This window comes from Tachyglossus aculeatus, chromosome X2 (genome assembly GCF_015852505.1).
Source record: "Tachyglossus aculeatus isolate mTacAcu1 chromosome X2, mTacAcu1.pri, whole genome shotgun sequence".
NCBI lineage: Eukaryota > Metazoa > Chordata > Mammalia > Monotremata > Tachyglossidae > Tachyglossus > Tachyglossus aculeatus.
In genome coordinates, this window is record NC_052100.1 from 22,934,458 (window position 1) to 22,960,037 (window position 25,580).

The 25,580-nt window shown below is 44.6% G+C and overlaps 1 protein-coding gene across 1 annotated transcript in view; it reads right to left on the bottom strand.

Moving 5' to 3' along the window:
• The window catches only part of LOC119949539 (dynein heavy chain 5, axonemal-like), a 124,606-nt gene that overhangs the window by 56,980 nt on the left and 42,046 nt on the right, over window positions 1-25,580 (bottom strand). The window contains exons 31-45 of the mRNA XM_038771398.1: window positions 24,555-24,717; window positions 22,374-22,485; window positions 20,541-20,669; window positions 18,914-19,113; window positions 18,661-18,814; window positions 16,652-16,918; window positions 15,124-15,252; window positions 14,158-14,373; window positions 13,545-13,691; window positions 10,041-10,213; window positions 9,407-9,585; window positions 4,544-4,731; window positions 2,848-3,042; window positions 1,461-1,595; window positions 457-646 (exon numbers count right to left, since the gene is read on the bottom strand). Of these exons, the coding sequence (XP_038627326.1) occupies window positions 457-646; window positions 1,461-1,595; window positions 2,848-3,042; window positions 4,544-4,731; window positions 9,407-9,585; window positions 10,041-10,213; window positions 13,545-13,691; window positions 14,158-14,373; window positions 15,124-15,252; window positions 16,652-16,918; window positions 18,661-18,814; window positions 18,914-19,113; window positions 20,541-20,669; window positions 22,374-22,485; window positions 24,555-24,717 (2,577 nt within the window). The remainder of the gene's footprint in view (window positions 1-456; window positions 647-1,460; window positions 1,596-2,847; window positions 3,043-4,543; window positions 4,732-9,406; window positions 9,586-10,040; window positions 10,214-13,544; window positions 13,692-14,157; window positions 14,374-15,123; window positions 15,253-16,651; window positions 16,919-18,660; window positions 18,815-18,913; window positions 19,114-20,540; window positions 20,670-22,373; window positions 22,486-24,554; window positions 24,718-25,580) is intronic.

Here is a 25,580-nt window from a genome sequence, read left to right on the forward strand (position 1 = left end):
ACAATATAACAAACTCCCTGTCCACAATGAGTTTACAGTCTAGAGAGTGAGATAGACATTAATATAAATAAATTACAGATATACGCATAAGTGCTGTGGGGCTGGGAGGGGGGATGAACAAAGGGAGCAAGTCAGGGCAGTACAGAAGGGAGTTGAAGAAAAGGAAATAAAGGGCTTAGCTAAGGAAGGCATCTTGGAGGAGATCAGGTGAAGAGCTGCTGGGTTGAGGCCTGTTCAAGTCATCGAATGTCTTCTGGGAGTGTCCCTCTGTTTCTGTGTGGGTTCCCAACACAGAATTGACTCCTTATCTTACCACCAAGTAGTAGGCAAAAGGCTGTGTTAGTAAATCATATTAGGCAAACTCTAAGCCTCTGCTGAATAAGCAACTCTCTTCAGTCCCCTCTAAAATTTTTGCCCTTAGTTATGGAGTCTCCTATCCTCAGTCAGTGGACTCACCATGACGAACTTTTTGGGTTTCGTAGAGTTGGATGAGTTTAAGAATCCATGGGGGATGATGAATCAGCCCTGCCTCCTCTGTCTGCTTCTGTATGGCCGATTCCAATTCTGGATATCCAGATTTATCCAAGAAAATCCCAGGAAAAAGATCATTAATCAGACTCATAAACAGAGGTTCATCTTCATCTACCTAGCAAGCACAAATGAAGAGGAAATAATAAATGAACATCATCATATTAGGACAATAGAACAATTAGGACAAAATATTAGGACAATTCTTTGCATTTCTGTCTATAAGAATCAGGGATTGTCTCCACAGGAACAGATCATCCCAAACTGAGCCCCACATGGGACAACCTGATCACTTGTATCCTCCCCAGCACTTAGAACAGTGCCTTGCACATGGTAAGTGCTTAACAAATGCCATCACCATTATTATTATTACTATTGACCCCCACAGGTGCACCCCAAGGCAGCTTAAGGGAAACCTGTGGAACTGGAGAAACCTGTAGTGGGTGTGGAGATTAGAAAAAATTTTGGTAGAGTTGTAGATGTCACTGACACTTAGGCAGTGATTCTCTATCAGCAATGGGAGAATAATAATAATGGCATTTATTAAGCACTTTGTGCCAAGTTCTGTATTAGGCATGGGGGTTGATACAAGATAATCAGGTCATACACAATCCCTGCCCGCCATCAGGCTCACAGTCTAAGTAGGAGGAGAATAGGTAATGAATCCCCATTTTACAGATGAGAAAACTAAGGCCCAGAGCACTAAATGATTTGACTAAGGTCATAGCAGGGAAAGGCAGAGCCTGGATTAGGATCTAGGTCCTCTGACTCCCAGCCCCAGGCTCTTTCTGCTAGGCCGTGCTGCTTCTCAATGGTAAACTAGTTCAAAGGGAAGAGTCCAGGGGCTGGTGGCCATTTCTTCCATCTGGGATCCCCAGGGCCACATCTTTGGGCCTGTAGGGAAACAATTATTCTGAGATCATAGAAAATACCAGTTTGGAGAGGTTCATGTCCCGCAGAACTCTCATCACTACTGTCTTCTCTGGCTCAGTGGGATTGGACCTCTTCACTGCCCCAAGAGTTCTTAAGACAGACAAAATATTTCTTAAACCAAAGTCGTAGTGAACCTGAGAACAGAGAACCAAAGGGAACCATGACATTCCTTGTAAGAACTTCATGAGGTCTCATGCAAGCAAAAATCATCTGAGGAAAAACACTAGTGAATCTCATTGTTTCCCTAACAAGATTATTTTTCTGTTACCAATTCCAGTGTAGCAGGTTTTCTCTCCTCTCCAGTCCCTACTGCTGCCCGGATTGTTTTTCTAAACACATGCTCAGTCCATGGCTTCCCCTCTCCTCAAAAACCTCCAATGATTGCCCACCCGTCTTCTCATCAAACAGGAACTCCTTACCATCGGTTTTAAGGCACTCCATCAGCTCTCTCCCTCCCATTTACTCCCTCCCTCCCACTTGAGAAGCAGCGTGGCTCAGTGGAAAGAGAACGGGCTTTGGAGTCAGAGGTCATGGATTCAAATCCCTGCTCTGCCAATTGTCAGTGGCTGTGTGACTTTGGGCAGGTCATGTCACTTCTCTGTGCCTCAGTTCCCTCATCTGTAAAATGGGAATTAAAATTGTGAGCCCCCCATGGAACAACCTGATCACCTTGTAACCTCCCCAGTGGTTTGCACATAGTAAGTGCTTAACAGATACCATTATTATTATTATTATTATCTTACCTCCTCCTCTTGGCCTGGAACTCCCTCCCCATTCATATCTGACTGCCCACCACTCTCCCCATCTTCAAAGCCCTACTAAAATCACATCTCCTCCAAGAGGTCTTCCCTGATTAAGCCCTCAATTCCTCTATTTGCCCTCAATCAATCAATCAATCAATTGCATCTACTGGGCACTTACTGTGTACAGCGCACTATACTAAGCACTTGGGAGAGTACAATATAACAGAGTTGGTTGACACGATCCCCGCCTACAACGAGCTTACTGTTTACAGTCTAAAGGACCTCCGTTCTGCATTTCCAAGGCACTTGGCATAAGGGTTAAGGTTTGGGTCTGACTTGAGTGGGCTCAGTCTGAGATTTTTCTGTCCATGTAGGGCTCCTGGGGAGGCCTCAGCGGTGGACCCCTTAAAGTACCCTTTTCCCCACCAGTACTTCCACCTCAGCTACATGCAAAGCTCAGAGCTGAGAGACCCGAGATGGGGCCAAGCAGGTGCATCTAGGGGACGATGACTTTCAGCCTGGCTGGTGTCCCATTGTGTTTTAGTCTTGGAACCTCTCTCTGGCTCCTCTAGGAATGGGGACCTAAAAATTCCAAAAAGAAAAAAGTTGCCTCAAATATATTTCAAATTACTTGCCACTGTACCTGTTTTGATAACTGTTCTTCACAAAGTTTGTAGAGGGTATAAAATTTTTGGCTCAGGATTTGATTGTCTCTGAAACCAGCACTTGCCAGCTTGACTCTCATAATAATACCACGGTCGGGAACCATCATAGCTACAGTGCGAAACTGAACCTTCAGGTTCTCTGGCAGCTCTTGACGCCCTGCGTAGCCAGGATTCTGGAAAAGGACCACCACAGTGTGAACAGTTTTCTTTCTTTTTTAACACTGCACAAGTTATCATAGTCTATTGATAATATGAATATAAGTGCTGCAGATCATGTGAATAACATATAACCTTTTGAAACTTCAGAAACAGGCAGACAAATCTTTTTCAGCAGTGTACCAAAGCACTCCATCCAGTATCAAATGCCATGGCAATGAAGTCAGAAGCCCGGGAGTTGAATTTTAATCACTCAACCAGTGGCATTCACTGAGTGCTTATTGTGAATAGAGCACTGCACTAAGAGCTTGTGAGAAAACAATACATGAAGGTTGGTAGACACGATTCCTGCAAGGAGCTTACGATTTAGAGGGGAGCAAGACATTAAAATAAATTACACATTGGGGAAATGACAGAGAATAGGGATATGTACATATGTGCTGTGGGGGTGAGGTGAATATCAAGTTCTTAAGGGGTAGAGATACATGGGCATAGGTGATACATAGGAGGGGGCAGGTAGAGGAAATGAGGGCTTAGTTAGGCAAGGCCCCTTGGAGGAGATTTAATTTTAGGAGGGCTCTGAAGGTGGGGAAAGTGGTGGATTGCCGGATGCGAAGGAGTTCCAGGCCAGAGGGAGGACATGGGCAAGGGACCAGCAGCAAGACAGATGAGATCAAGATACAGTGAGTAGGTTGGCATTAGAGCGGGGGAGTGTGTGGATTGGGCTGTAGTAGGAGATCAGTGAGGTAAGGCAGGAGGGGGAGAGCTATCCAAAAATGCTGTGGCTGATGCAGTTGGTACCTATGGTGGTTATCCTCCTGAGTTCACAGTTCTAAGAGGTTCCTAGGTGCTTATGAGCAACTAGGAAAGCAAAAAATGTTTGGTTTTTTTTTTTGAGAGGCTTAATTTAGGCTTTCAGCACCATTACTTGCCTATCTCTTCCCCACATACCTTACACCTACTATATACCTAAAGGAATCTTTGATGTGAAGGTAGAAAGCTATGCAAGAACAACAGGGAAGGTCTTGTATCCCCATGCAGTGCCTCTAGGGATGAGCAAAAAGCTCAAGAGAAGGTGGACTTCTGAACTGTAAGCCCGGTGTGGGAGTTAGGATACACTTTTCTGAGTGCTTTAATGAGTGCTATTAAAACACAGACAAATAAGCTATTGCAAGAGTAGCTGCCTCCCACATTAGCCAGCATTTTCAGGCTTCCCGTTGAACCTGTCCACCATGCAAGTCAGCCTAAGGAACTTCTTTGGTTAGGAACCTTAACCCACTGATGGCAGAGCCCCAGCTGACATCCTTCTACTTCTCTTTCAGCTCTCCATGGAATAAGATGTGGGCCAAATTTAGGGGGATTGCCAGACAGTTCTGCAAAATAAATGTCTGACCATTACCCTTACTTCCCAACTTTTAACTAAAACTACTTCGGAGTGTACACTGGCACTTTGGTTTCATCAGTCAAATGGTAAATTCCTAAAAAAAGAGACTTTTAAAATAGAAATTCCCTAAGTACCATAGTCAGAAATATGCCAAATTCTCTGTCCATGTTGACCACATCACCATCTGTAAATATGAACTGAGTCTTCTTGTTTTTCTTGCACTGAAGCACAACATAGATCTGTTGAGCAGCTACTGACAAAACAGGAAGTTCAATGCGATTGAATTCATCGAAGCAGCCCCAGGCACCAGACTGGGCTAAACCTATGGGGAACAAATAACAGTCACTTTTCCAAAGAAATATAAGGAGCTTTCCTGTTAGTCCCACATCCTCCACGCAGTCTAATTTTCCCAGCTTGAAACCATAACTGTTACCCTAATGGGACTATGTTGGTTACAGCATCAATCAATCCATGGTATTTCACAGCACTTATATACATATCTGTAATTTTTTTTATTTGTAATAATGCCTGTCTCTCCCCCCACCCCCCAACCCTTTTAGACTGTAAGCTCATTATGGTCAGGGAATGTCACTATTTATTGTTTTTCCCAGGCACTTAGTACAGTGCTCTGCACACAGTAAGCACTCAGTAAATACATTTGAATGAATGAATGAATGCTTACTTTGTTCCCAGCACCATACTATGCACTTAGCATTGTATTAAGCTTCATTTAGAGTTGAAGGGAAGAACAGGAAATGGGCCAGATGGTGGCGATTCTCCATTTCCCTTTTTGACTCCTGTGCAGCAATCAATCAATAGTTTTTGTTGACCACCTTTTGTGTACAGAGCACTGTACCAAACACTTGGAAGAGTACCACAGAAACAATATCACAATCCCTGTCCTGAAGGATTTTACACTCTAAAGTGCAAACACAAATTAAGTACAAATAATGGGAAAAGGAGAAAGGACAAGGAAACACCTGATGGTAGAGGAGTATGGAAAGATGAAATAGAAGAGTAAATGATTGATATTTAAGTAGCATATACTATGTATATATTTATATATTGTTATAATAAATATGTCATTCATATATTTGTAGAAATATACATAAGGACTAAGGATGTGTATAAATATATAGGTGCTCAAGGGATTTGTGGCTTGATGCAACCTGAAGTTGGGGGACACTGATTGGGGAAGGCTTCCTGAAAAAGTTGAGATTTCAGGAGAGCGTTGGGGCTGTGGTTGGCAGATTTCAATGGGAAGGGAGTGCCATTCATGGTGAATAGTGAGAACAAAAGGTCATCATGGGACAAGGGCTTAGGAGGACTGAAGACTGTAAGGTGGAGTAGAATGGTTGAAGACAGACAGGATCTAAGATGGAGAAAGCTTGTGGAAAGACTTGAAATCAGGGTAAAGAGATTTTTGTGTCATGTGGAGAGAAATGGCTAACAATTGGAGGTCTTTGAGGAATGAATGGGTTGTGTTTAGAGCCATGTTTTAAGAAGAGGATTCTGACAAAAGCATGTAATATAGACCTCAGGAGCAGGGATGCTGCAGGCTGGGAGATCAGAGAAGAAGTTGATTAGAAGATTAATTGTGAGGAGGTCAGAGCTTGAAGCAGGACAGTGGCCATTTAGGTGGCAAGAAAGGGGCAATTTATCATTTGATTGATTGACTACTGCATCAGCCTCCAGGTTGACCACCCTACTTCATGTCTCTCCCCTCTCCATCATCAATCGTATTTATTGAGCGCTTACTGTGTGCAGAGCACTGTACTAAGCACTTGGGAAGTACAAGTTGGCAACATATAGAGACAGTCCCTACCCAACAGTAGGCTCACAGTCCATACTTCATTCTGTTCCCTGGATCATTTTTCTGAAAAACCATTCAGTCCATATCTCCCCACTCCTCAAAAACCTCCAATGATTGACCATCCATCTCCACATCATATAGAAGATCCTTACAATCTGCTTTAAGGCACTCAATCAGCTCTCTCCCTCCTCCTTAGTGCTCTGATCTCCTACTACAATATACCCCCCCCCCACTCTACTCCTTTAACACCAACCTATGCTCTGTACCTTGATATTATCTATCCCGCTCCTGAACCCTTGCCCACTTTCTTCCTCAGGCCAAGGACTCCCTCCCCCTTCATATCTGACAGTCTACCACTCACCCCATCTTCAAAAGCCTCCTAAAATCACATCTCTTTTAAGAGGCCTTCCCTGACTAAGCCCTTTATTTCCCCTATCAGTCCTCCCCTCTATGTCAACAATGCATTTGGCCTTGTACCCTTTAAACACTTTGATAGTCACCTCAACTTTAAAATAATTATGTAAATGTTCTTCTACTCTATTTCCTCTAATCTATTTTAATGTCTGTCTCTCCTTGTAAACTGTAAGCTCCTTGTGTGCAGGAATCATGTCTATGAATTCTGTTGTATTGTACTCTCCTAAACACTTTGTTTGGTGCTCTGCACACAGTAAATGCTCAATAAATACCGATAGATTGACGAAGGAATAAATGGCAAAATTTAGTAATAAATCTAGAAGCAGCACGGTCAAGTAAAAAGAGCATGGGACTGGGAGTCAGAGGACCTGGGTTCTAATTCCCACTCTGCCACTTGTCTGTTGTGTGACCTTGGACAAGTCATTTAACTTCTCTGGGACTCAAATATCTCATCTGTAAAACAGGGATTAAGACTGTGAGCCTTATGTGGGACAGGGACAGTGTCCAAACTAATTATCTTGTATATACATCACCACTCAGTACAGTGCCTGGTACTGTAAGGTAGTATGGTAAGTGGAACAAATGCCATCTAAAAATATAAATATGAGGATTGAAAAGACAGTGTGGTTGGGGTGACAATTAATCAGTGGTATTTATTGAGCACTTATTGTGTGCTGAGTACACTAACATTAAGGTCGAAGACTTCTGGGACTGAAAGGATGGTGTTGTCAACAACAATAGGAAAGTTAGGAGGAGAGGGTTTAGGAGGGAAAATAATGAGTTTAGTTTTAGACATGTTAAGTTTGAGTTGTTGGTGGGACATTTATGTGGAGATGTCCTGAAGGTAAGAGTAAATGTGAGATTGTCCAGCAGGAGAAATTGTAGAAAATGTGAGCGGGAGGAGTTTATGAGGTAGACTTCGGAGTCATCTGTGCGGAGAAGCAACATGGCCTAACAGAAAGATCACGAGTCTCTGAGTCAGGGGATGCGGGTCCTAATCCCAACTTGGCCACTTCATTCATTCATTCATTCATTGAATGAATGAGTCAGGGGATATGAGTCCTAATCCCTGCTCTGCCACTTGCCTATTTGGTGACCTTGAACAAGTCACTTAGCTTCTTCATGTCTCAGTTTCCTCATCTGTGAAATTGGAATTAAATACCCATTCTCCCTCCTCCTTAGACTGTAAGCCCCATGTGGGACAAGAACTGTGTCCAACCTGATTATTTTGTGTCTATCCCAGCACTTAGTACAGTATTTGGCACATAGTAAACACTGAACTACTACCACTTTATTATTATTATAGATGCTAGCTGAAGCCATGTGAGAAATGACCTGCCCTAGAGAGTGAATGTACAATTAAAAAATGTATAGAACAGAGCTTTATGAGCCAGTCACAGTTAAGGGATGAGAACCCCAACTTCAAAGCCTTACTGAAGGCACATCTACTTCAAGAGGCCTTCCCTGATTAAGTCCTCTTTCTCAGTTCTCCCACTCCCTTCTGCATCAACCTGACTTGCTCCCTTTATTCATCCCCCTGCCCAACCCGCAGCACTTATGTAATAATAATAATAATAATAATGGCATTTATTAAGCGCTTACTATGTGCAAAGCACTGTTCTAAGCGCTGGGGAGGTTACAAGGTGATCAGGTTGTCCACAGGGGGCTCACAGTCTTAATCCCCATTTTACAAATGAGGGAACTGAGGCACAGAGAAGTTAAGTGACTTGCCCAAAGTCACACAGCTGACAGGTGGCGGAGCCGGGACTTGAACCCATGACCTCTGACTCCAAAGCCCGTGTACATATCTGTATTTCTTTTTTCAGTTACATTGATGTCTGTTTTCTCCTCTAGACTGTAAGCTAATTGTGGGCAGGGAATGTGTCTGTTATATTGTACTTTCCCAAGCACTTAGTACAGTGCTTTGCATGCAGTAAGCACTCAGTAAATACAATTGACTGAGTGGAAGAAAAGTGAGTGCTGAATGCTGAGAATAACCATCTCAATACTGTAAATTGGTTGTGGGCAGGGAACATGTCTACCACCTCTGTTGAATTGTACTCTCCCAACTGCTTAGTACAATACCCTGCACACAGTAAGTGCTCAGTAAAAAGCATCAATTGAGTTTCCTAGGCAACATTTTGAGACAGAAAATGCCTCTTATTGGCTCCCGCAAAATCCGCAGCTGACCATTTTAGCAGTGGTGCCCATTTTTGAGAGATGGGGGAGGGTCGGGAATGGGGAAGGCATCCCTTCTAGACTGTGAGCCCGTTATTGGGTAGGGACCGTCTCTATATGTTGCCGACTTGTACTTCCCAAGTGCTTAGTACAGTGCTCTGCACACAGTAAGTGCTCAATAAATACGATTGAAAGAATGAATTGCTGTGTCCTCTCAAGCTAGAAAGGCAAAAGCAGGCCTAGTAGGAACCACTGGTGTGTAGATCCCAAACTCAAAGGAAATCCACTTGAAGAAAATAGCTTAGACCCCTTTAGATTCCTTTTGGTGGAAACTCTAAACATTCCTTCTTCTAGACTGTGAGCCCGTTGTCAGGTAGGGACCGTCTCTATATGTTGCCGACTTGTACTTCCCAAGCGCTTAGTATAGTGCTCTGCTCACAATAAGCGCTCAATAAATACGATTGAATGAATGAATGAATGAATAAACATGACTGAATGAATGAATTCCTGAAATTCCCAAACTCCATTTTCTAGAAATGTCCTCCTAGGGGAAATTCACTTTTATTAGTCCTATGAGAACAGGGAAACATACCTTTATAAATACGGCCCATTCCTCGGTAGTCCATTTGGTCTGAACAATTAAAAACAACCACATATTTTCCCAGGCATTTTCCCATGTCTTTAGTCGTCTCCGTTTTTCCTGTGCCTGCAGGCCCTGCTGGGGAGCCACCCATACTCATGCCAAGGGCTTGGGCCAGGGTGATGTAACATCTAGACCAAATTTGGAAACATGGGGTCATTTTCTTTTCTGCATTTTCAAGACTTTACAAACATCAGTTTTACTAACTGCACTAAACTCCATGAAAGGAGAAGAGTGAGCTAAAGCCAGCCTCTGATCCTTGTTGGTTCTCACCTTCTAAGTGGGCTCACCCTCTCCCTCGGTCCCCTCAATATCTTAGCTGAGCAGACACCCACACCTGCCTATGGCCAATATGTGCAATGCCCCCCACCCTCCACAAACCTCTAACCACCTCAATATTCCCAGGAATAAAAAGAGGAGGAAAAATATTTTTGACAAATGAACTCTGCCTAATTTCCATGCAGCCTGCTGCCTGATTTCCATCAGGCCTACCCTGATTTCCTTAGGGCCTCATCTGGCTTTTCAGGCCGTGCTTTCTGTTTCTCTGATCGTGGCTGCCACCCTGGCCTTTTCCCTCCATTTTTACCTGTCAGTCAAGGGAGTTATGACAAGGCGGTCTGTACACCCCAAATATTCATTACAGTAGCTGAACTCAACATCTGTGATCTGGACGATGCACTTATCTGTATCCTCACTGAAATAAAACCGGGATTGTTTCTGCCACTCAAAATCAATTGTGGATTTGATATTCATCCGCACCTGTGTGAACATTTCAAAACAACAAATGCAAAATGACCGGAGGGAAGAGGCTATTTCAGTTCTTAAGGAGGAAGTACTTTTCTGGCACTCTTGACTTGCCAAACAGCCTTCACCTCCACTATCTGAGTTTATCTTTACAACATACCCTGAGTAGGGGGGAAGTGGGGATTATTATTCCCACTTTACATTTTGATATTTAGCAATAATAACCTGGAGTAAGTGTTTGCAATGTGCAAAGTACTGAAGTAACTTCACAAAATCAATATGATACTATCTTAGGACCACAAGAGGTCCACAATCTAGGTGGGGATGAAAAGACATATAGAGCAAAGAGATTATAATCTGAACATGAAAAATGGTTAACATTCCCATGAGGGAAAGTTTCAACCATTACATTTTGTGAGAGCTAATCACGGTACAGTGATTTCTTCTGTCAGAAAATGTCCTGGTGGAGAAGCTGCCACAGCATTTTACAAGTTGTGAAGGGCCTTTTTTTTAAAAAAAAAAAGGTATTTGTTAAGTGCTTACAATGTGTTAAATACTGTCCTAAGTGCTGGGGTTAATACAAGGAAAGTAGATTGGACACACGTCTCACCTGCATTGCTCTTATGGCAGGGAAGGGTAACTCTCCAGAAATTGTGGGAAGGAAGGGGACCATTTTGTTCAGTCAGTCAATCAGTCAATCAGTCAATCATATTTATTGAAGGCATACTGTGTGTAGAGCACTATACTAAGCACTTGGGAGAGTACAATATAACAGACACATACATTGTCTACAATGAGTTTGCAGTCTAGAGGGGGAGACAGACATTAATATAAATAAAATTACAGATATGTACATAAGTGCTGTGGGGCTGGGATGGAGGATGAATAGAGAGAGTAAGTCCAGGTGACTCAGAAGGGAGTGGGAGAAGAGGAAAGGAGGGTTTAGTCAGGGAAGGCCTCTTGGAGGAGATGTGCCTTCAATAAGGCTTTGAAGGTGGGGAGAGTAATTGTCTGTTAGATATGAAGAGGGAGGGCATTCTAGGCCAGAGGCAGGACATGGGTGAGAGGTTGGTGGCGAGATAGATGAGACTGAGGTACAGTGAGAAGGTTGGCATAAGAGGAGCGAAGTTTGTGAGCTGGATTGCAATAAGGGAGTAGCGAGGTGAGGTAAGAGAGGGCAAGGTGATTGAGTGCTTTAAAGCCGATGATAAGAGGTTTCTGTTTGATGCAGAGGTGGATGGGCAACCACTGGAGGTTCTTGAGGAGTAGGGAAACATGGCCTGAATGTTTTTGTAGAAAAATATCCAGGCAGTAGAGTGACGTATGGCTGGAGTGGGGAGAGACAGGAGGCAGGGAGGTCAGCAAGGAGGCTGACACAGTAATCAAGGTGGGATAGGATAAGTGCTTGGATTAACGTGGTAGCAGTTTGGATGGAGAGGAAAGGGCAGATTTTAGCAATGTTGTGCAGGTTGAACAGACAGGATTTAGTAATGGATTGAGTATGTGGGTTGAATGAGAGAGAGGAGTCAATGATAATGCTAAGGTTACAGGCTTGTGAGACAAGAAGGATGGTGGTGCCACCTATAGTGATGATAAGGAGTTAGAGAAGCAGCGTGGCTCAGTGGAAAGAGCACGGGCTTTGGAGTCAGGGGTCATGGGTTCAGATCCCGTCTCCGCCAATTGTCAGCTGTGTGACTTTGGGCAAGTCACTTAACTTTTCTAGGCCTCAGTTCCCTCATCTGTAATGGGGATTAAGATTGCGAGCCCCCCGTGGGACACCCTGATCACCTTGTAACCTCCCCAGCACTTAGAACAGTGCTTTGCACATAGTAAGCACTTAACAAATGCTATTATTATTATTATTATTATTATTAAAGGAGTTCTGTTTTAGACGTGCTAAGTTTGAGGTGATGGCAGGACATCTAGGACTTCTAGACTGTGAGCCCACTGTTGGGTAGGGACTATCTCTATATGTTGCCAACTTGTACTTCCCAAGTGCTTAGTACAGTGCTCTGCACACAGTAAGTGCTCAATAAATATGATTGATTGATTGACATCCAAGTAGAGATGTCTCAAAGGCAGGAAGAAATGCAAGACTGCAGAGCGATCAGGGCTGGAGATGTAGATTTAGTAATAATCTGCATAGAAGGGGCAGTTGAAGCCATGTGAGTGAATGAGGTCTCCAAAGGAGTGGGTGTTGATGGAGAATAGAAGGGAACCCAAACTAAATCTTGATGGACACCCGCAAGATGGGTGGGAGACAGAGGAGGAGCCCACGAAAGAGACTGAGAATGAGCAGCCAGAGAGCTAGGAGAACCAGGAGAGGACATTGTCAGTGAAGCCGAAGTTGGATAATATTTGCAGGAGAAGGGGGTGGTTGACAACAGTGTTGAAGGTGGCTGAGAGGTCCAGGAGGATTAGGATGGAGTAGAAGCATCCTAGCCCTACAGGACCTGGGTGTTGGTCCTGACTCTGCTACAGGCTGGTATAGAGATCTCAAGCAAAGAAGGGACCTTTTCATTTCCACGTGGCTCCAAGGCTCTTTGGCTCATACTGAGGTACCCCCGCCCCTGCCCTAGAGATCTCCAATCCTCACAGTTTAGCCAGTTTGAACCTTGGGGGTTGCGGGGATTGCAGCTAAACTGAGGGTCAGGCTGGGTAAATAGATTTATTTTACAAAAATGGGGCAGGCCAACTGCCCAAGATCACACAGCAGACAAGTGGTGGAGCCGGAATTAGAACCCACGACCCTCTGACTCTCACGCTCCATCCACTAGGCCATGCACAGAGACAAATTCAGAGGTGAGGAGATCTGCCCTGGGACAGAATCAGGGAAGAGTATGGCGTATTGGAGGGGGTAAAAGAGGCTTGCTGCATTGTGATCTTTGCTTGGCACTGCTCTGCTGGGCAGGGAACTCTGGTTGGTGGGCTGGAGTGGGCTGCCCAGGTACACCATATCCAGCAAATCACATTGCTCTGGATCTGCTAGCTTGTTGGTTCATTCTTTGGGTAATGAAGGTGAGATGCTCAGGAGGATTGTGGCTTTTGTGGGTTCTCTTTCAGGGAGCCACATAAGGGTGTGTTGTTAGAGGAGGGAGATTGTTGGTCACAGTCTAAAGATAGGAGAGGAAATTTTCTAATGTTTTCTGGTGTAGTGGATTCTCTAGACATGGACTCAGGAACGTGGGCTCATCCAGACAAGACCTCAGGTCTACAAACATGAACAACCTCTGAATCAAGCGCTTAGTACAGTGCTCTGCACACCGTAAGCACTCAATAAATACGACTGACTGAATGAATGAATGACTAGAGTTGTTTTCCAGGTATATGACTGCAAGATACTTACCAAATCATCAAATATGTCCTTCTGGTGTACATGGATGGTGATCAAAGTCTCATATTTTGTTCTCTCTATTCTGGTCAAATTGTGGGTTGTCATGTCAATCAAATCATTCAAAAGATCCAAAAATTTCTGATTTGTTGCCTGCATGACCTTTTCCAAAAAGCAATACTATGGTTAGCTACACTGGTACAAATGTGTTTATGCTAGCTTATTCCTGTAAATGGATAAACTAACACATAAAATTTAAAAAAATGTTCTTTCTCTACTTTATGGGGTTTCATTACTGTCTTTAAACTGGTCCTCCAGTCTTTCCTTTCTTTAAGTTCAAAGTAATGTATGGAATTGTGTCTTGCAGAAGCCCCGGTGGACTATTTTCCCTAGACCACAGCCCCAGCTTCCAATTCGGTTTCCCGAAGGAGAGGAGGGTGGTTATTCCTCCGTTATTTTGTCCTCCTGGCATTCCAATGCACTGTCCTGAAATTCTTATCATCATTCCCATCAGTTAATGATACTCTGTTCAGTGGCCCAGATGGCTATGTCTGATTCTGACTGTCCCATACAGATAGTTAAGGAGCTGACATTCTAAGGTGCATCTAATTGAGGAACCACCACTTACCTTCTTGTCTAATTTGGCATGATTGAGTGCTTCTTCAGCGTCTCGGGTCCAGATCATCTGAATTCCCAGAAGGCCTATCTGTGCAGGAAACTTGGCCTGAAAGTCAAACACCTCAAATCCTGGCTCGTTCACAGTTACAAATGCTTGTCTTATTGTGCTGTGAAGAGTTTTCTTGATCCCATTCAGTAGCTGTCCCAACCACATTTCTACATTGCCCTGAAAAGGAAAATAGACGTCTTTACAGACTTCCTCCTTAAAAAAATGAGCAAACATAATGTTTCCTCTGGGGCACAGACTCAACTCCCTCTGTTCTTTCAATTTCAAAGCATCCCCTCTTCATGATCATGGGGCTGATCAGCTGGTGCTGGGAAAAGGCATAGGAGAACCAGCGTGGCTCAGTGGAAAGAGCACGAGCTTAGGAGTCAGAGGTCATGGGTTCTAATTCCAGCTCCCCCACATATCTGCTGTGTGACCCTGGGCAAGTCACTTAACTTCTCTGGGCCTCAGTTACCTCATCTGTAAAATGGGGATTAAGACTGTGAGCCCCATGTGGGACAACGTGATCACCTTGTATCCCCCCCCAGCGCTTAGAACAGTGCTTTGCGCATAGTAAGCACTTAATAAATGCCATTATTATTATAATAATAAGGGAAGAGAACCTTAAATCCAATTGATCAACCATTCAACCCCTCCCCAGTCTGGACCAGAGTCCTGGCACAGAGCGGGCAGGATAAGAGAAATGGGTACAAAATCCAGAGGAACTTCCCTGCCTCCTCTCCTTGTCCCCACCCCCTTTTTGCTAGAAGTGCCAAACCTGAGCCTTGGTAGATTTGAGAAAGGAAAGAACTGCTTTGTAAAGCCGCCTCAGAAACAATCAATCTTGGAGAATTCACCAAACAAGAGGACCTCTGTTTATACAGTCCAGTTGACTTCATGGCACCAGTAATAGTGTTTATTCCCTGTTACCTGAGCTAGGACAGGCTCAATGAGATCCACTTGCTCTCCTTCCTGAGATTCAAACAACAAAATTTGGTCGTAATTCTTTTCATGGAATCCCACTCGGTTCACATTGTCAAACAGGCTTAGTAAGTAGGTCTGGAATGGAGGACAGGAAGACATGACAGGGCCTGGATGATTATTTGGAAAACTCCAATCTGAAATGGCATTTAAGTCTAAGAATCCTAGATTTTGGGTTTGGGCAGACTAAAAGGTCCTACCATTCCAAAGGACTGGAGCTCCAAATAGGGGTGTGTGGACAAGCTGTCTTCCCATTCTCTTTTTCCCTTTCTGTAGGGTGTCCCAGCCCATTTCCCCACATAGCCTCAGCTCCCAAAGGAGAAATTCCTCCACCACCCTTTGGAGAGAAGCAGTCAGGAAAGCTGTGATGAGTAGCTGTGTTTGATGTCCTGGAACCCAGGGATTCTCCAGTGTGGACACCCTGTTTCTCCAAAGATGATCTCCTGGGCCGGGAGGTATCTGTTCTGGTTGACAAGAGTACAAGGTACTGGAACAAGTGTCTACAACCTCTACCGTCCATCCCGCCCTGGAGTCCTGGAGCCTTGTAAACAGGAGAACTGGGAGGCAGTAGGCAATAGTTGCTGGAGTCATGGGGATGGGGAGAAGGCAGGCCAATCAGGAAGACAAAGCTGATAGGTAGGTGGTGGTTGTAGAAGCAGGTCTTTGTGAGAGTTCCCCCATCACCTTCATAACCACAGTGGATTTCTTTGGAGGGGTGGAGAATGCATCCTTGACCTGGCACTGGATGTATTTTCCACCTGTTAATTCTCTTCTTTTTAAATTATGGCTAGTCATATCTCTGGCTGAGGGCTCTAATAGCCAAGATGGGACTGTGATGGACCAACCTCTCTTCCACTGAGCCAGAGGGGATATCCACCCCCCCCCCCCCCCGCCCCACCAACTCCATCTCCCCAGAAACTGTTCCTCCTAAGGTCATGCCAAGTCACCTGAGGAATGAGCTTACAGTAACTCTCTTAGAAAGGTTCATCTAGAGAGCAGCTTCCAGCTCAGGCTATCCAGCCCAAGTACTTGTTTCCTCAGAAGCTGGAGACCTGAACAGAGACTCTTCTCTTTGTTCCTTTCCCTGGGAAGGAGGTTTGCCATGGCAGCAGTGGCAGGAATGGAGACTCCAGATATCTAAAGCTTGATATCCAGGACAGGACTACCTCAGTAGTCATTCTGGAGTGTGCCCAGTGGACTAGGTGTGAAGCTGCAGCTTTTCTTTGCTCCAGAGATGGGTGGGGACCATAAGACCTATCAGTTTCCAGCAGCCCCAGCTCCTGATGCTCCACCCAGTGACCTAGTATCTTTGGAATTTTGTTTAGTGGAAGTAACCTAACCAGCCTGGGAAGGAGAGTAGGGGAGATACAGTCAATCTCTCAGGTGGTTTTCTGCAGAGAAACCAGTTCAAACCCACATTTAAGACGTTCTCTATTATTGGAACTCATTCCCTATGAGGGACTTCATCAAATTGTACCTGAATAGTGTGTGAATCTGATGCCTGTCCCAGAATTTCCAGGAGCACAGGATCTGATACGAAGAAAAACCTGGGAAACACTAAACGTTTCTTCTCCAAATAGCCCGTGAGTGATTTCTGACATATTTCCAGCTGTTCAAGCAAATGCGGTAAGAGCTGAGCAAGCGTCTCATCTCCAATACAGCACTGGACAATATTTAAAGACTCATGGGCTCTCTGCATTATCTTCTGCCAAGACTTATCAATGTTTTGAAATCTTTTGGCCTCCTAGAACAGAAACATAGATACAGAATCTAGTCCTTGGGTTTGTTTATTCACCTCAGTCAATTAATCAAATAATGGTATTTTCTGAGCACTGTACAAAGTGTTGGGGAAACAAAACACACCTTCCCTGTTCTCAAGGGGATTTTGATCTAATAACGGATATAGGCAGATCTAAATTGTTTATAAATATTAGGAGCAGGAAGACAAACAGCATGGCCTAGTGGAAAGAGCACAGGACAAGCAATCAATCAATTGTATTTATTGAGCACTTATTGTATACAGAGCACTGTACTAAGTGCTTGGGAGAGTACAATATAACTGAGTTGGTAAATACGTTCCCTGCCCACAGTGATCTTCAAGTCTAGGGGGTACAGAATCAGGAGATGGGTTCTAGTGCCATTTTGGCCACTGACCTGCTATTTCAATATAGGTGAGTCACATAACCTCTTTGGCCTCAGTTTCCTTATATGTAAAGGGAAGATAAGCTAGGTTCTTAGCCCTGGCTGGAACAGGGACTGTATAACTTGATGACATTACTACTTATCACATTAGTAAGTGCTAAATAAATAGCATACTTAGTATAGGAGGTAATGGCAGTAGGATGTCAGCTATTTCATCCTGACAGATTCAAGTTACCCCTTGTAATACCTAAACAAGTGATTATACATATATACCTGAGTGCCGAGAATGGTTGTTGAGTTGATTCATTGTCATATTTATTGAGCGCTTACTTTGTGCAGAGCACCATACTAAGCGCTTGGAAAGTACAAATCGGCAACAAATGGAGACAATCCCTACCCAACAGGCTCACAGTCTAGAAGGGAAACTATAATCTAGATGTAATTTGGAAGGCTCCATGGAAGCAGTGGAATTTGAGGAGGACGTTTAAGACAGAGAGAGCTGTGGACAGGCAGATTTTAAAGGGAAGGGAGTTCCAGGCAGGAGAAACAATGTGAACAAAGATTTGGATGCCTGAAAGTTGAAAGTGTGAGCTGGGAAGCTGTGGATGAAAAGACTGGGTAAGAGAGGCAGAGAGAGAGAGAGAGAGGCAGACAGAGGGAGAGAGAGAGAGAGAGAGAGAGAGAGAGAGAGAGAGAGAGAGAAAAAAAGAGAGCATGCGCACAAGAGTCTGAAACTCAGAGATTAGGAGCTTTTCCTTGATGCAGAGAGAAATGTGCAGCCATTAAAGGTTTGCCAAGGGTAGTTAGGCTGAAGAGAGAAGCTGGAGGCTGAAACTACAATCTAGTTGTGAGATGATGAGAGCTGGAATCCAGGTGCTGATCATTTGAGAGGAGAGGAAGGGCTGATCTGGAATATGCTGCAGCAGAAGAGCCAGCAGGATTTGGCGTTTGATTGAATGTAAGAACTAAAGGATGTTGAGGAGTCAAGGATTGAACAAAGGATGTGGTTTTCTGAGACAGGAAGGATGGTGGGGTTGTCAATAAAGATAAGAAAATTATGGGGAGGAGTGGGTTTAAGAGGGAAGGTGAGAAGTTCAGTTTTAGGCGTGTCAAGTTTGAGGAATCGAAATTTGATGTGGATGGAAAATTGGTCTGATCCAAAATTTTTCAAAAGGTCTGATGCTTTTAGGTACACTGCCTGTCAACTATTTTGGTTAGGCTCTGGACAAGGGTTAGAGCTTGGTTTCATAGCTGCTGTCATGACCTCAAAAGGGATTCCTGGAGTGTAACAACACTTTTGCTTAGAAACTGCTTGATTTGAATATGAAAAAAAAAATGACAAACCTGAGGCAACTGTTTTGCAATGTCTCCACCAACAAAAACTGCTTCAAGGTAAATCCAGAGGTTTTGCACCATCATCCAGTTTTCAATTATTTCTGTTGTGTTTGAGAGTTTCTGTACCCATTCCTGCAGTGCAGATTTAAATGGCGCATTGTACCTGAAACAGGAAATGCAGCTCAAGTGAACCATAAAACTTCAATCATAGAAGGCAACTATTTCTATAAAAAGGTACTTTAAAAAAACGGCAATTTTATACCTGTTACTCAAGAGAGAGCTCAAAATCACGAGACTGTCTTCCATGAGAACCACTTTCTCAGCGATGTCTGGCCCTTTCAGTAGCAATGGTCCTCGGTTTTTGAATTGAGCAAATGTCAAGATGTGTGTACTCCATTCACTGATGACATTTTTGAGTTTTATTTCAATATCTTTCTCTTTAACAGCACTGATGCAGATATCCTAAAGAATATCAAATTGCAATTATGTTGAGTCCACCCTGCTCACCTATTCCTTAAATAAATGGATTGTAAATGGGGTTAAAATGACCCTATCTCTTCCCTTCCCTCTAGAAGTGGGCAACATGGAAGGCATTTGGGCAGTGAAGGAAGCCATGAGCTTCCCTGTCTCCCACCACTACCATCACCACAAAGTCCCTTGGTTTAATAAAGCAGCATAGCCTAGTAGAGAGTACAAGCCTGGGAGCCAAAGGCTTTCGGTTCTAATCCCAGTTCTGCCACTCGCCTGCTGTGTGACCTTGGGCAAGTCACTTAACTTCTCTGTGCCTCAGGTGCCTCATCTACAAAATGGAGATTCAATACCTGTTCTTCCTCCTATTTAGACTGTGATCTCCATGTGGGTCATGATTATTTTGTAGCTACTCCAGTGCTAAATACAGCACTTGGCACTTAGTAAGTGCTTAACAAATACCACAATTATGGTTACTGTTTTATGACATTAGGGCAGATAAGACCCTGTCTGTCTCTTCCAACCCATCCTTCAGCCTGCTGCTGGGCTGCTTTTGTTGGGATGGTGTAATGAATAGAGCATGGGCATGGGAGTCAGAAGATCATGGTTTCTATTCCCGATCTGTCAATTGTCTGCTGTGTGACCTTGGGCATGTCACTTCACTTCTCTGTGCCTATGTTACCTCAGCTGTAAAATGGGGATTGAGACTGTGAGCTCCACATGGGATAGGGACTGTGTCCAACTCGAATTGCTTGTATACACCCCAGCGCTTAGTACAGTGCCTGACACATAGTAAGCACTTAAATACAATCATCATCATCATCAAAGCAAAATCTATGCATTCTTTTATGAACACAATAGGAGAATGGGTTGAAAATTCTCTAGGGCCTCCAGGATCAGGCTCACTGCACAGGAAAATGACCCTGTCCATCCCCACTAGATGGATACAGTTTGGATGGGGCCCTATGACTCTCCAAAGCATGGGGGAGTGAAGAGAAAGGTCTCCTTAAGGAGTAGGATTATGAAATGCTGTTCCCTGATGGATAATACAACAGTGCTCTAGTTAGAGCTTAACAAATACCATCATTATCATTATTATTATTATTACAGGAGACTCCCCTTTCCATTTCTTCTTCACCTTATTTATATCAGGCTATGAGCTTTTCTGGGGTAACCTGCCCAGGATTCCTGTCTGACATTTTGACCAGGTGCAGCCACCCAGAGAGTGAGTGAGTCTCTCCTCCCATTGGCTAAATCTATGTTCACCAACCCAGAGCCTTCCATCAGGGGAAAATCTGGCACTGTTGATTTCCAAGATTATTCATCAGACAAAAATTTGCAAGAAAAGATGGAGTCCAAATGAGTAAAGATTTTCAAAGCTCAAAATAAATCTAAAAGGTGTGAATGCAGGAGATGGATACCTCAATGTCTTCTTTATACTTTAGTAGAGGGGCTTCCATTATGCTCTTCAGAGAGACACTTCCAGCATCCACATTGAAGTTATGTCCAATTAGCTGGGATATTCGGTTCCAGTGCCTGCCCAACATTGCCTGGTAAAATGTTAAAAATTGCCAAATTAAATGTAACTGTCAAAGCTTAATGACTCTATGTTCATTCCTGGAGAAACTGGGAAAGTTCCATGCTAGTTTTGCCTGAACCTATTCGGACCAGTTGGGAACTGGACACTCAGCAACTTTGCCACCTGGGATTGAGAATCCAGTGTCCTACGACTCATTCCCACTGAGCCTGGAGACCTGGCTCCTCTCCTTATCTGTATTAAAGATGGAAAAGGCCCCAACTCTCCTGCCACCCAAAGCCACACCCCAGAAATTCTACCCAAATTCTGGTTTTTGAACCCAACTAAGTGGTCAATGACTATCCTTTGGCTAAGCTTATGGACCATCAGTTGGTAATGCACAGTCCCTCATTTCCTGGGGAGGGCCAGTTATTTCAGGCTTCAGATGTTCCTCTTCACCTGGAATGGCCACAAACTACTGGCTAGCTACCCAGAATTCAGCCAGTGAGAGCCCCTTCAGCTCTGGGCTAGGTGATGGGAGCAATCATGGTGCCAGCAGTAGGACCAATGTAGTGAAGTGGGACAGCGTGGAAGACAAGTGCCACTACCCTCCCCACCACTGGCCCTATTGTTGCTGTGACTGTTTTTGCTGCTGGTTCCATGGTTTCCTCCATGTAGATAAGGTGGCCACGCCACCAGAAACCTCCAAGATATAGTCCCAGGAGCCACACAAGAGCTTGGAAGCTGGTAGCCACATTGTGGGTAGAGGAATTCCAGCCTCAGCTCCTCAGTTGCCTGGCTTTCTCTGCCGCTGTGTTTATCTGCTGAAGTATATGTGTGTGTCTGCACATGAGTGGGTAAGTGTGTGTCTGATTTTCATGTCTGTCAATATGTGCTTCTTGTTGTGTGTCTATAAACTCATGTATCATATTAATAGTTAAGCCTGTGTATGTTACCCCTGACTTTCTCTTTATACATCTTTTTTTGGCATTCACTTGCCTCCTTAAACCTCTGCCTCCTTTTCCTGTCTTTTTCTTGTCTTCTATTCTTTGGCCCCTGGCCCCACCTGGAAGTCCAGCCCCACAGCTCTGTGAGTTCCAGAAAATCTGGTCACTTTGACACTCTATCTCCCCGGTCCTTCCTCCCCAACCTCTCTGCCCCTTTCCTCCATGCTCATGCCTAAGTCCAAGGAAATCTTGAAGGATGGATCTTCAAGAGACACCAAGATTCCATAATGGAGCATCTTGGATAAGCATCTTTGCTAGCAATGAACCCTCTTGCAGATGAGGAGAGAAATCTTTCAACCTCTCCCGCCTCTCCAGAGCAGCAGCTCTTAGGCTGCCTGTCCCCAAGCAGTGACTGTCTCTATATGTTGCCAACTTGTACTTCCCAAGCTCTTAGTACAGTGCTTTGTACACAGTAAGCGCTCAATAAATACGATTGAATGAATGAATGAATGAGTCCACCTGTGAGTGGCAGTGGGCTGAGTAGCCAGCTAAACGATGGCATTCAGGGTGAGCTCTCCAGTCCCTACTAACCCCTTCTGCGAGACCTGGACTGAACCAAAGCACTGTGTGCAGAGCAGAGGGGGCACCTCTTCATGGTTTCAGGAAATCCATTCTCCCTCAAAGAGAAGAGAGGATGAAGATGAAGAAGGCAAACTGGAGTGAATTGGAGAGTAGGAAGTTAAATCTGTTTAAGGGGAAGTTTTCCCTTAAATGCTGAACCCTAAACTCACCTTATTTGACATCATTTCAAGCAAGGGACAGCTGTCACTGAAATCATCCACTGTCTTTTTAAGGTCCTGGAAAGCTTTCCGCTCCCTCAGAGCCTTAGGCAGTTTATAAAGCCTAAAAAAATGAGAGAGAATTCCCAGTTTCAGACATCAGTGTCCATCAAACACCATCTTCCTTTCCAGCCTAAGTCTTCCATTGCAGAGTGGGGATCAGTGAGGAAGCTCTTCCCCCCAGATTCTACTCTGTAAACTACAGCCTCCCCCTGACAAAGTTGTTTCCCCACACAGCTTCACAAGCTGCTTCTGGAGATCTGTGCCCTGACTGATCACAGTTCTAACCCCAGAATTTAGCAGATATCTCCTTTTGTGTGCTCAGTCTTCCAAGGGTGGGAAATTAAACTCCCTCCCCACACAAACCCTGCCCTAGCAGTTTGCCCAGGGGCAAAGCAACCTGTGCCAGCTGGGTCCCTGGCCCTGAAGGCATCCTCTAGAAGTAATCTGATGGGCCTTCTGAAAGAACGCTGCCTCAGAGGATTCAAAAGGAGGAACAAGACATAAAGTCCTCTCTTCTCCCACTGCAAGCACAGCATCAGCTTGGACCATCAACTGGGTCATCAGGAGGATAATCTCTCAGGCAAGGAACTGCCAGGAATATGACCCACCCTCCATCCCGGAAATCCAGTCCTTTTATTCCAGACCTCAGAGAACTGGGGACTAAATCCTCAGGGCCAATGGGGGATGGGACCATTAGGGAGGAGTTGCTTGGAACCCAGCTAACCCATATCCAGGGAGAGAGAGCTGGCAGAGGAAAGGTCCTAGGTTACCCCTATCCTTCCTTCAACAGTGAGGACACACCTGATCAAGACCCCACAGGCTGGGCTAGCAACATCTGGGCAAAGATAATGGAGCAACAAGAGAGCTTGGCTGAGTGTGGCTGCCCGCACCTCTGGTGAGAAGTCTGAGCAATCTGACCTGTTGACAGTTAGTGGACTGAGGCTACTAGTGTGATGAGAGCTCGGGCTTTTTAGTTTCTGGTGTGTTTTAGAGAAGAAGCCTACAATTCTTTTCTATGAAATCCTATTTCGTATCTTTTTATGGTATTTGTTAGACACTTACTATGTGCCAGGCACTGTTCTAAGTGCTGGGTTAGATACAAGGTAATCAGGTTGGACACAGTCCCTGTCCCATATGTGGCTCACAGTCTTAATCCCCATTTTACAGATGAAGTAATTTAGGCATAGAGAATGAAGTGACTTGCCCGAGGTCACACAGCAGACAAGTGGCAGAGCCGGGATTAGAACCCAGGTCCTTCTGACTCCCAGGCCCGGGATCTATCTACTAGGCCACGCTGCTTCTCATCTTTTGCTTCTGAGGAATCTAATTTAGGTGACGTGATCAGTTTTTTTGAGTTCCAAGGGGATCAAGATAATAATAATCGTAATAATAATTGTGGTATTTGTTAAGTGGTCACTGATAGTCCATATCTGGAGGGGACTGGGAGAGAAAGGTAAAATTGGGATTAAGACTGTGAGCCCCATGTGGGACAGGGACTGTAGCCAACCTGATTAACTTGTTTCTACCCCAGAGCTTAGTACAGTGTCTGGCACAAAGTAAGAACTTAAATACCATAAAGAAGGAAGAAAGAGACCAGGAAAGGAAACAGAGACTCCAAGAGAGACAGAAAGATATGAAAAGAGAGTTAAAGAGAGAATGTCACTCTCCTTTTCCTCCCCACCCTTGTCAGGCCCTGGATCCTCCACAGATGTCTTCCTGAGCCTTGCAAAGGCACACAGTAATGCCCAACACTCCTTAGCCATGGTTCAATTCTTTAGCAAAGCACAGGCCTGGGCACTGACCCTCACCCTCTTCCAGCTCCCCAGAGCCAAACAAATCCATCTTTTCCTGCTTCTGCGGCCATCACCACTACCTCCCTCCCCAGCTGGGCCCTGATCCCTGCTGCTGCCCCGAACCCCCAAAATGACCTCAATCAGAGAATTTCCAATCCCTAAACATCCTGTCAGGCTATAGATTGGGAAAATGAAGTTTTCATCGAGCTTCTAAAGGTGGTGATAATCACCCTCAGTGGCCCAAGATCGGGAATTTCTGTTCCTGGGATAATGAAGGGCAAACCTAGAAATAAAAACACTACCAGATGTACAAATGAAAAGCATAAAAGGCATTCACCTGCTCTTAAAGCCTTGAAGTTCATTGCTCATTTTTTCAGGGTCCAAATCTGTCCACAATATTTCATGGTATGCATTGATACTTCCAATCACAGAATGGTATAGGCCATACAATTTCTGAAGCAAGCTAAGCTCCCGTTTGATGTTTTGCAGGTCAGGATATTCTGTGCCAAATAGAAGGAAAAGCAGCCGTGACTGGATGTGGATTCTCACCCCAGGGGCAGATCTGCCCTCTAAAACCTGGGAACACCAATGGCTTGCTCCTGGCCATTTCCTCCATTTGAAGTCTGCTGGGGGTGATGACAGCAAAGAGCCTCTCATCTTCCTGCCCTGACTCTGCCTGCTCCCAGACAGCTGAAGTTTGAGCCCCAGGGAGACACTGTTTGGCAAGGAATAGGGTAGGCAGGTTGAGTGATGAATCCAGGTTTAGCCCCAACACAGGGACAAAAATCTATTTAGGGTTTAAGTGCTGTGGCTCAAACATTATACTGCTTCCTTTCACTGGAATGAAGCTGAGTTGGGTAGTGAGATTATCTGAGATTGGTCATTATCTGAGGGGCTCTGGTGTTTTCTTGGTTCCTCCTGCACCATGGAAGTCCTGGGACTCTGCTCAAAGATACAGGTCCCAGACCTGAGCTTGGGGCTGGAAATAAGGCATAACAGTCTGGAATACGGCACCAAGGAAGAAGTGCCAGCAAACACTTTATGGTTTGAGTGTAAATTGAAAAGAGAAGGGGACTCAGAAGAGACCCTTGTGGGGCACTCACATTTAGGAGAGGCAGAGTGAGAGTTGGTGAAGACCCTGAGAAGGGAAGACCAGAGAAGTAAGAAGAGAACTATCATAAAAGTCAACGTTAGAGAGTGCCAGGAGATGTGAGTGGTCCACAGTGTAACACTCACTTTCTTGAGGAGCTCACCTTCTCCTATGGTTTCATCTGGACTGTGAGCCCGTTGTGGGCAGGGATTGTCTCTGTTCCTGAATTGTACTTTCCAAGTGCTTAGTACAGTGCCCTGTACTGAATTGAAT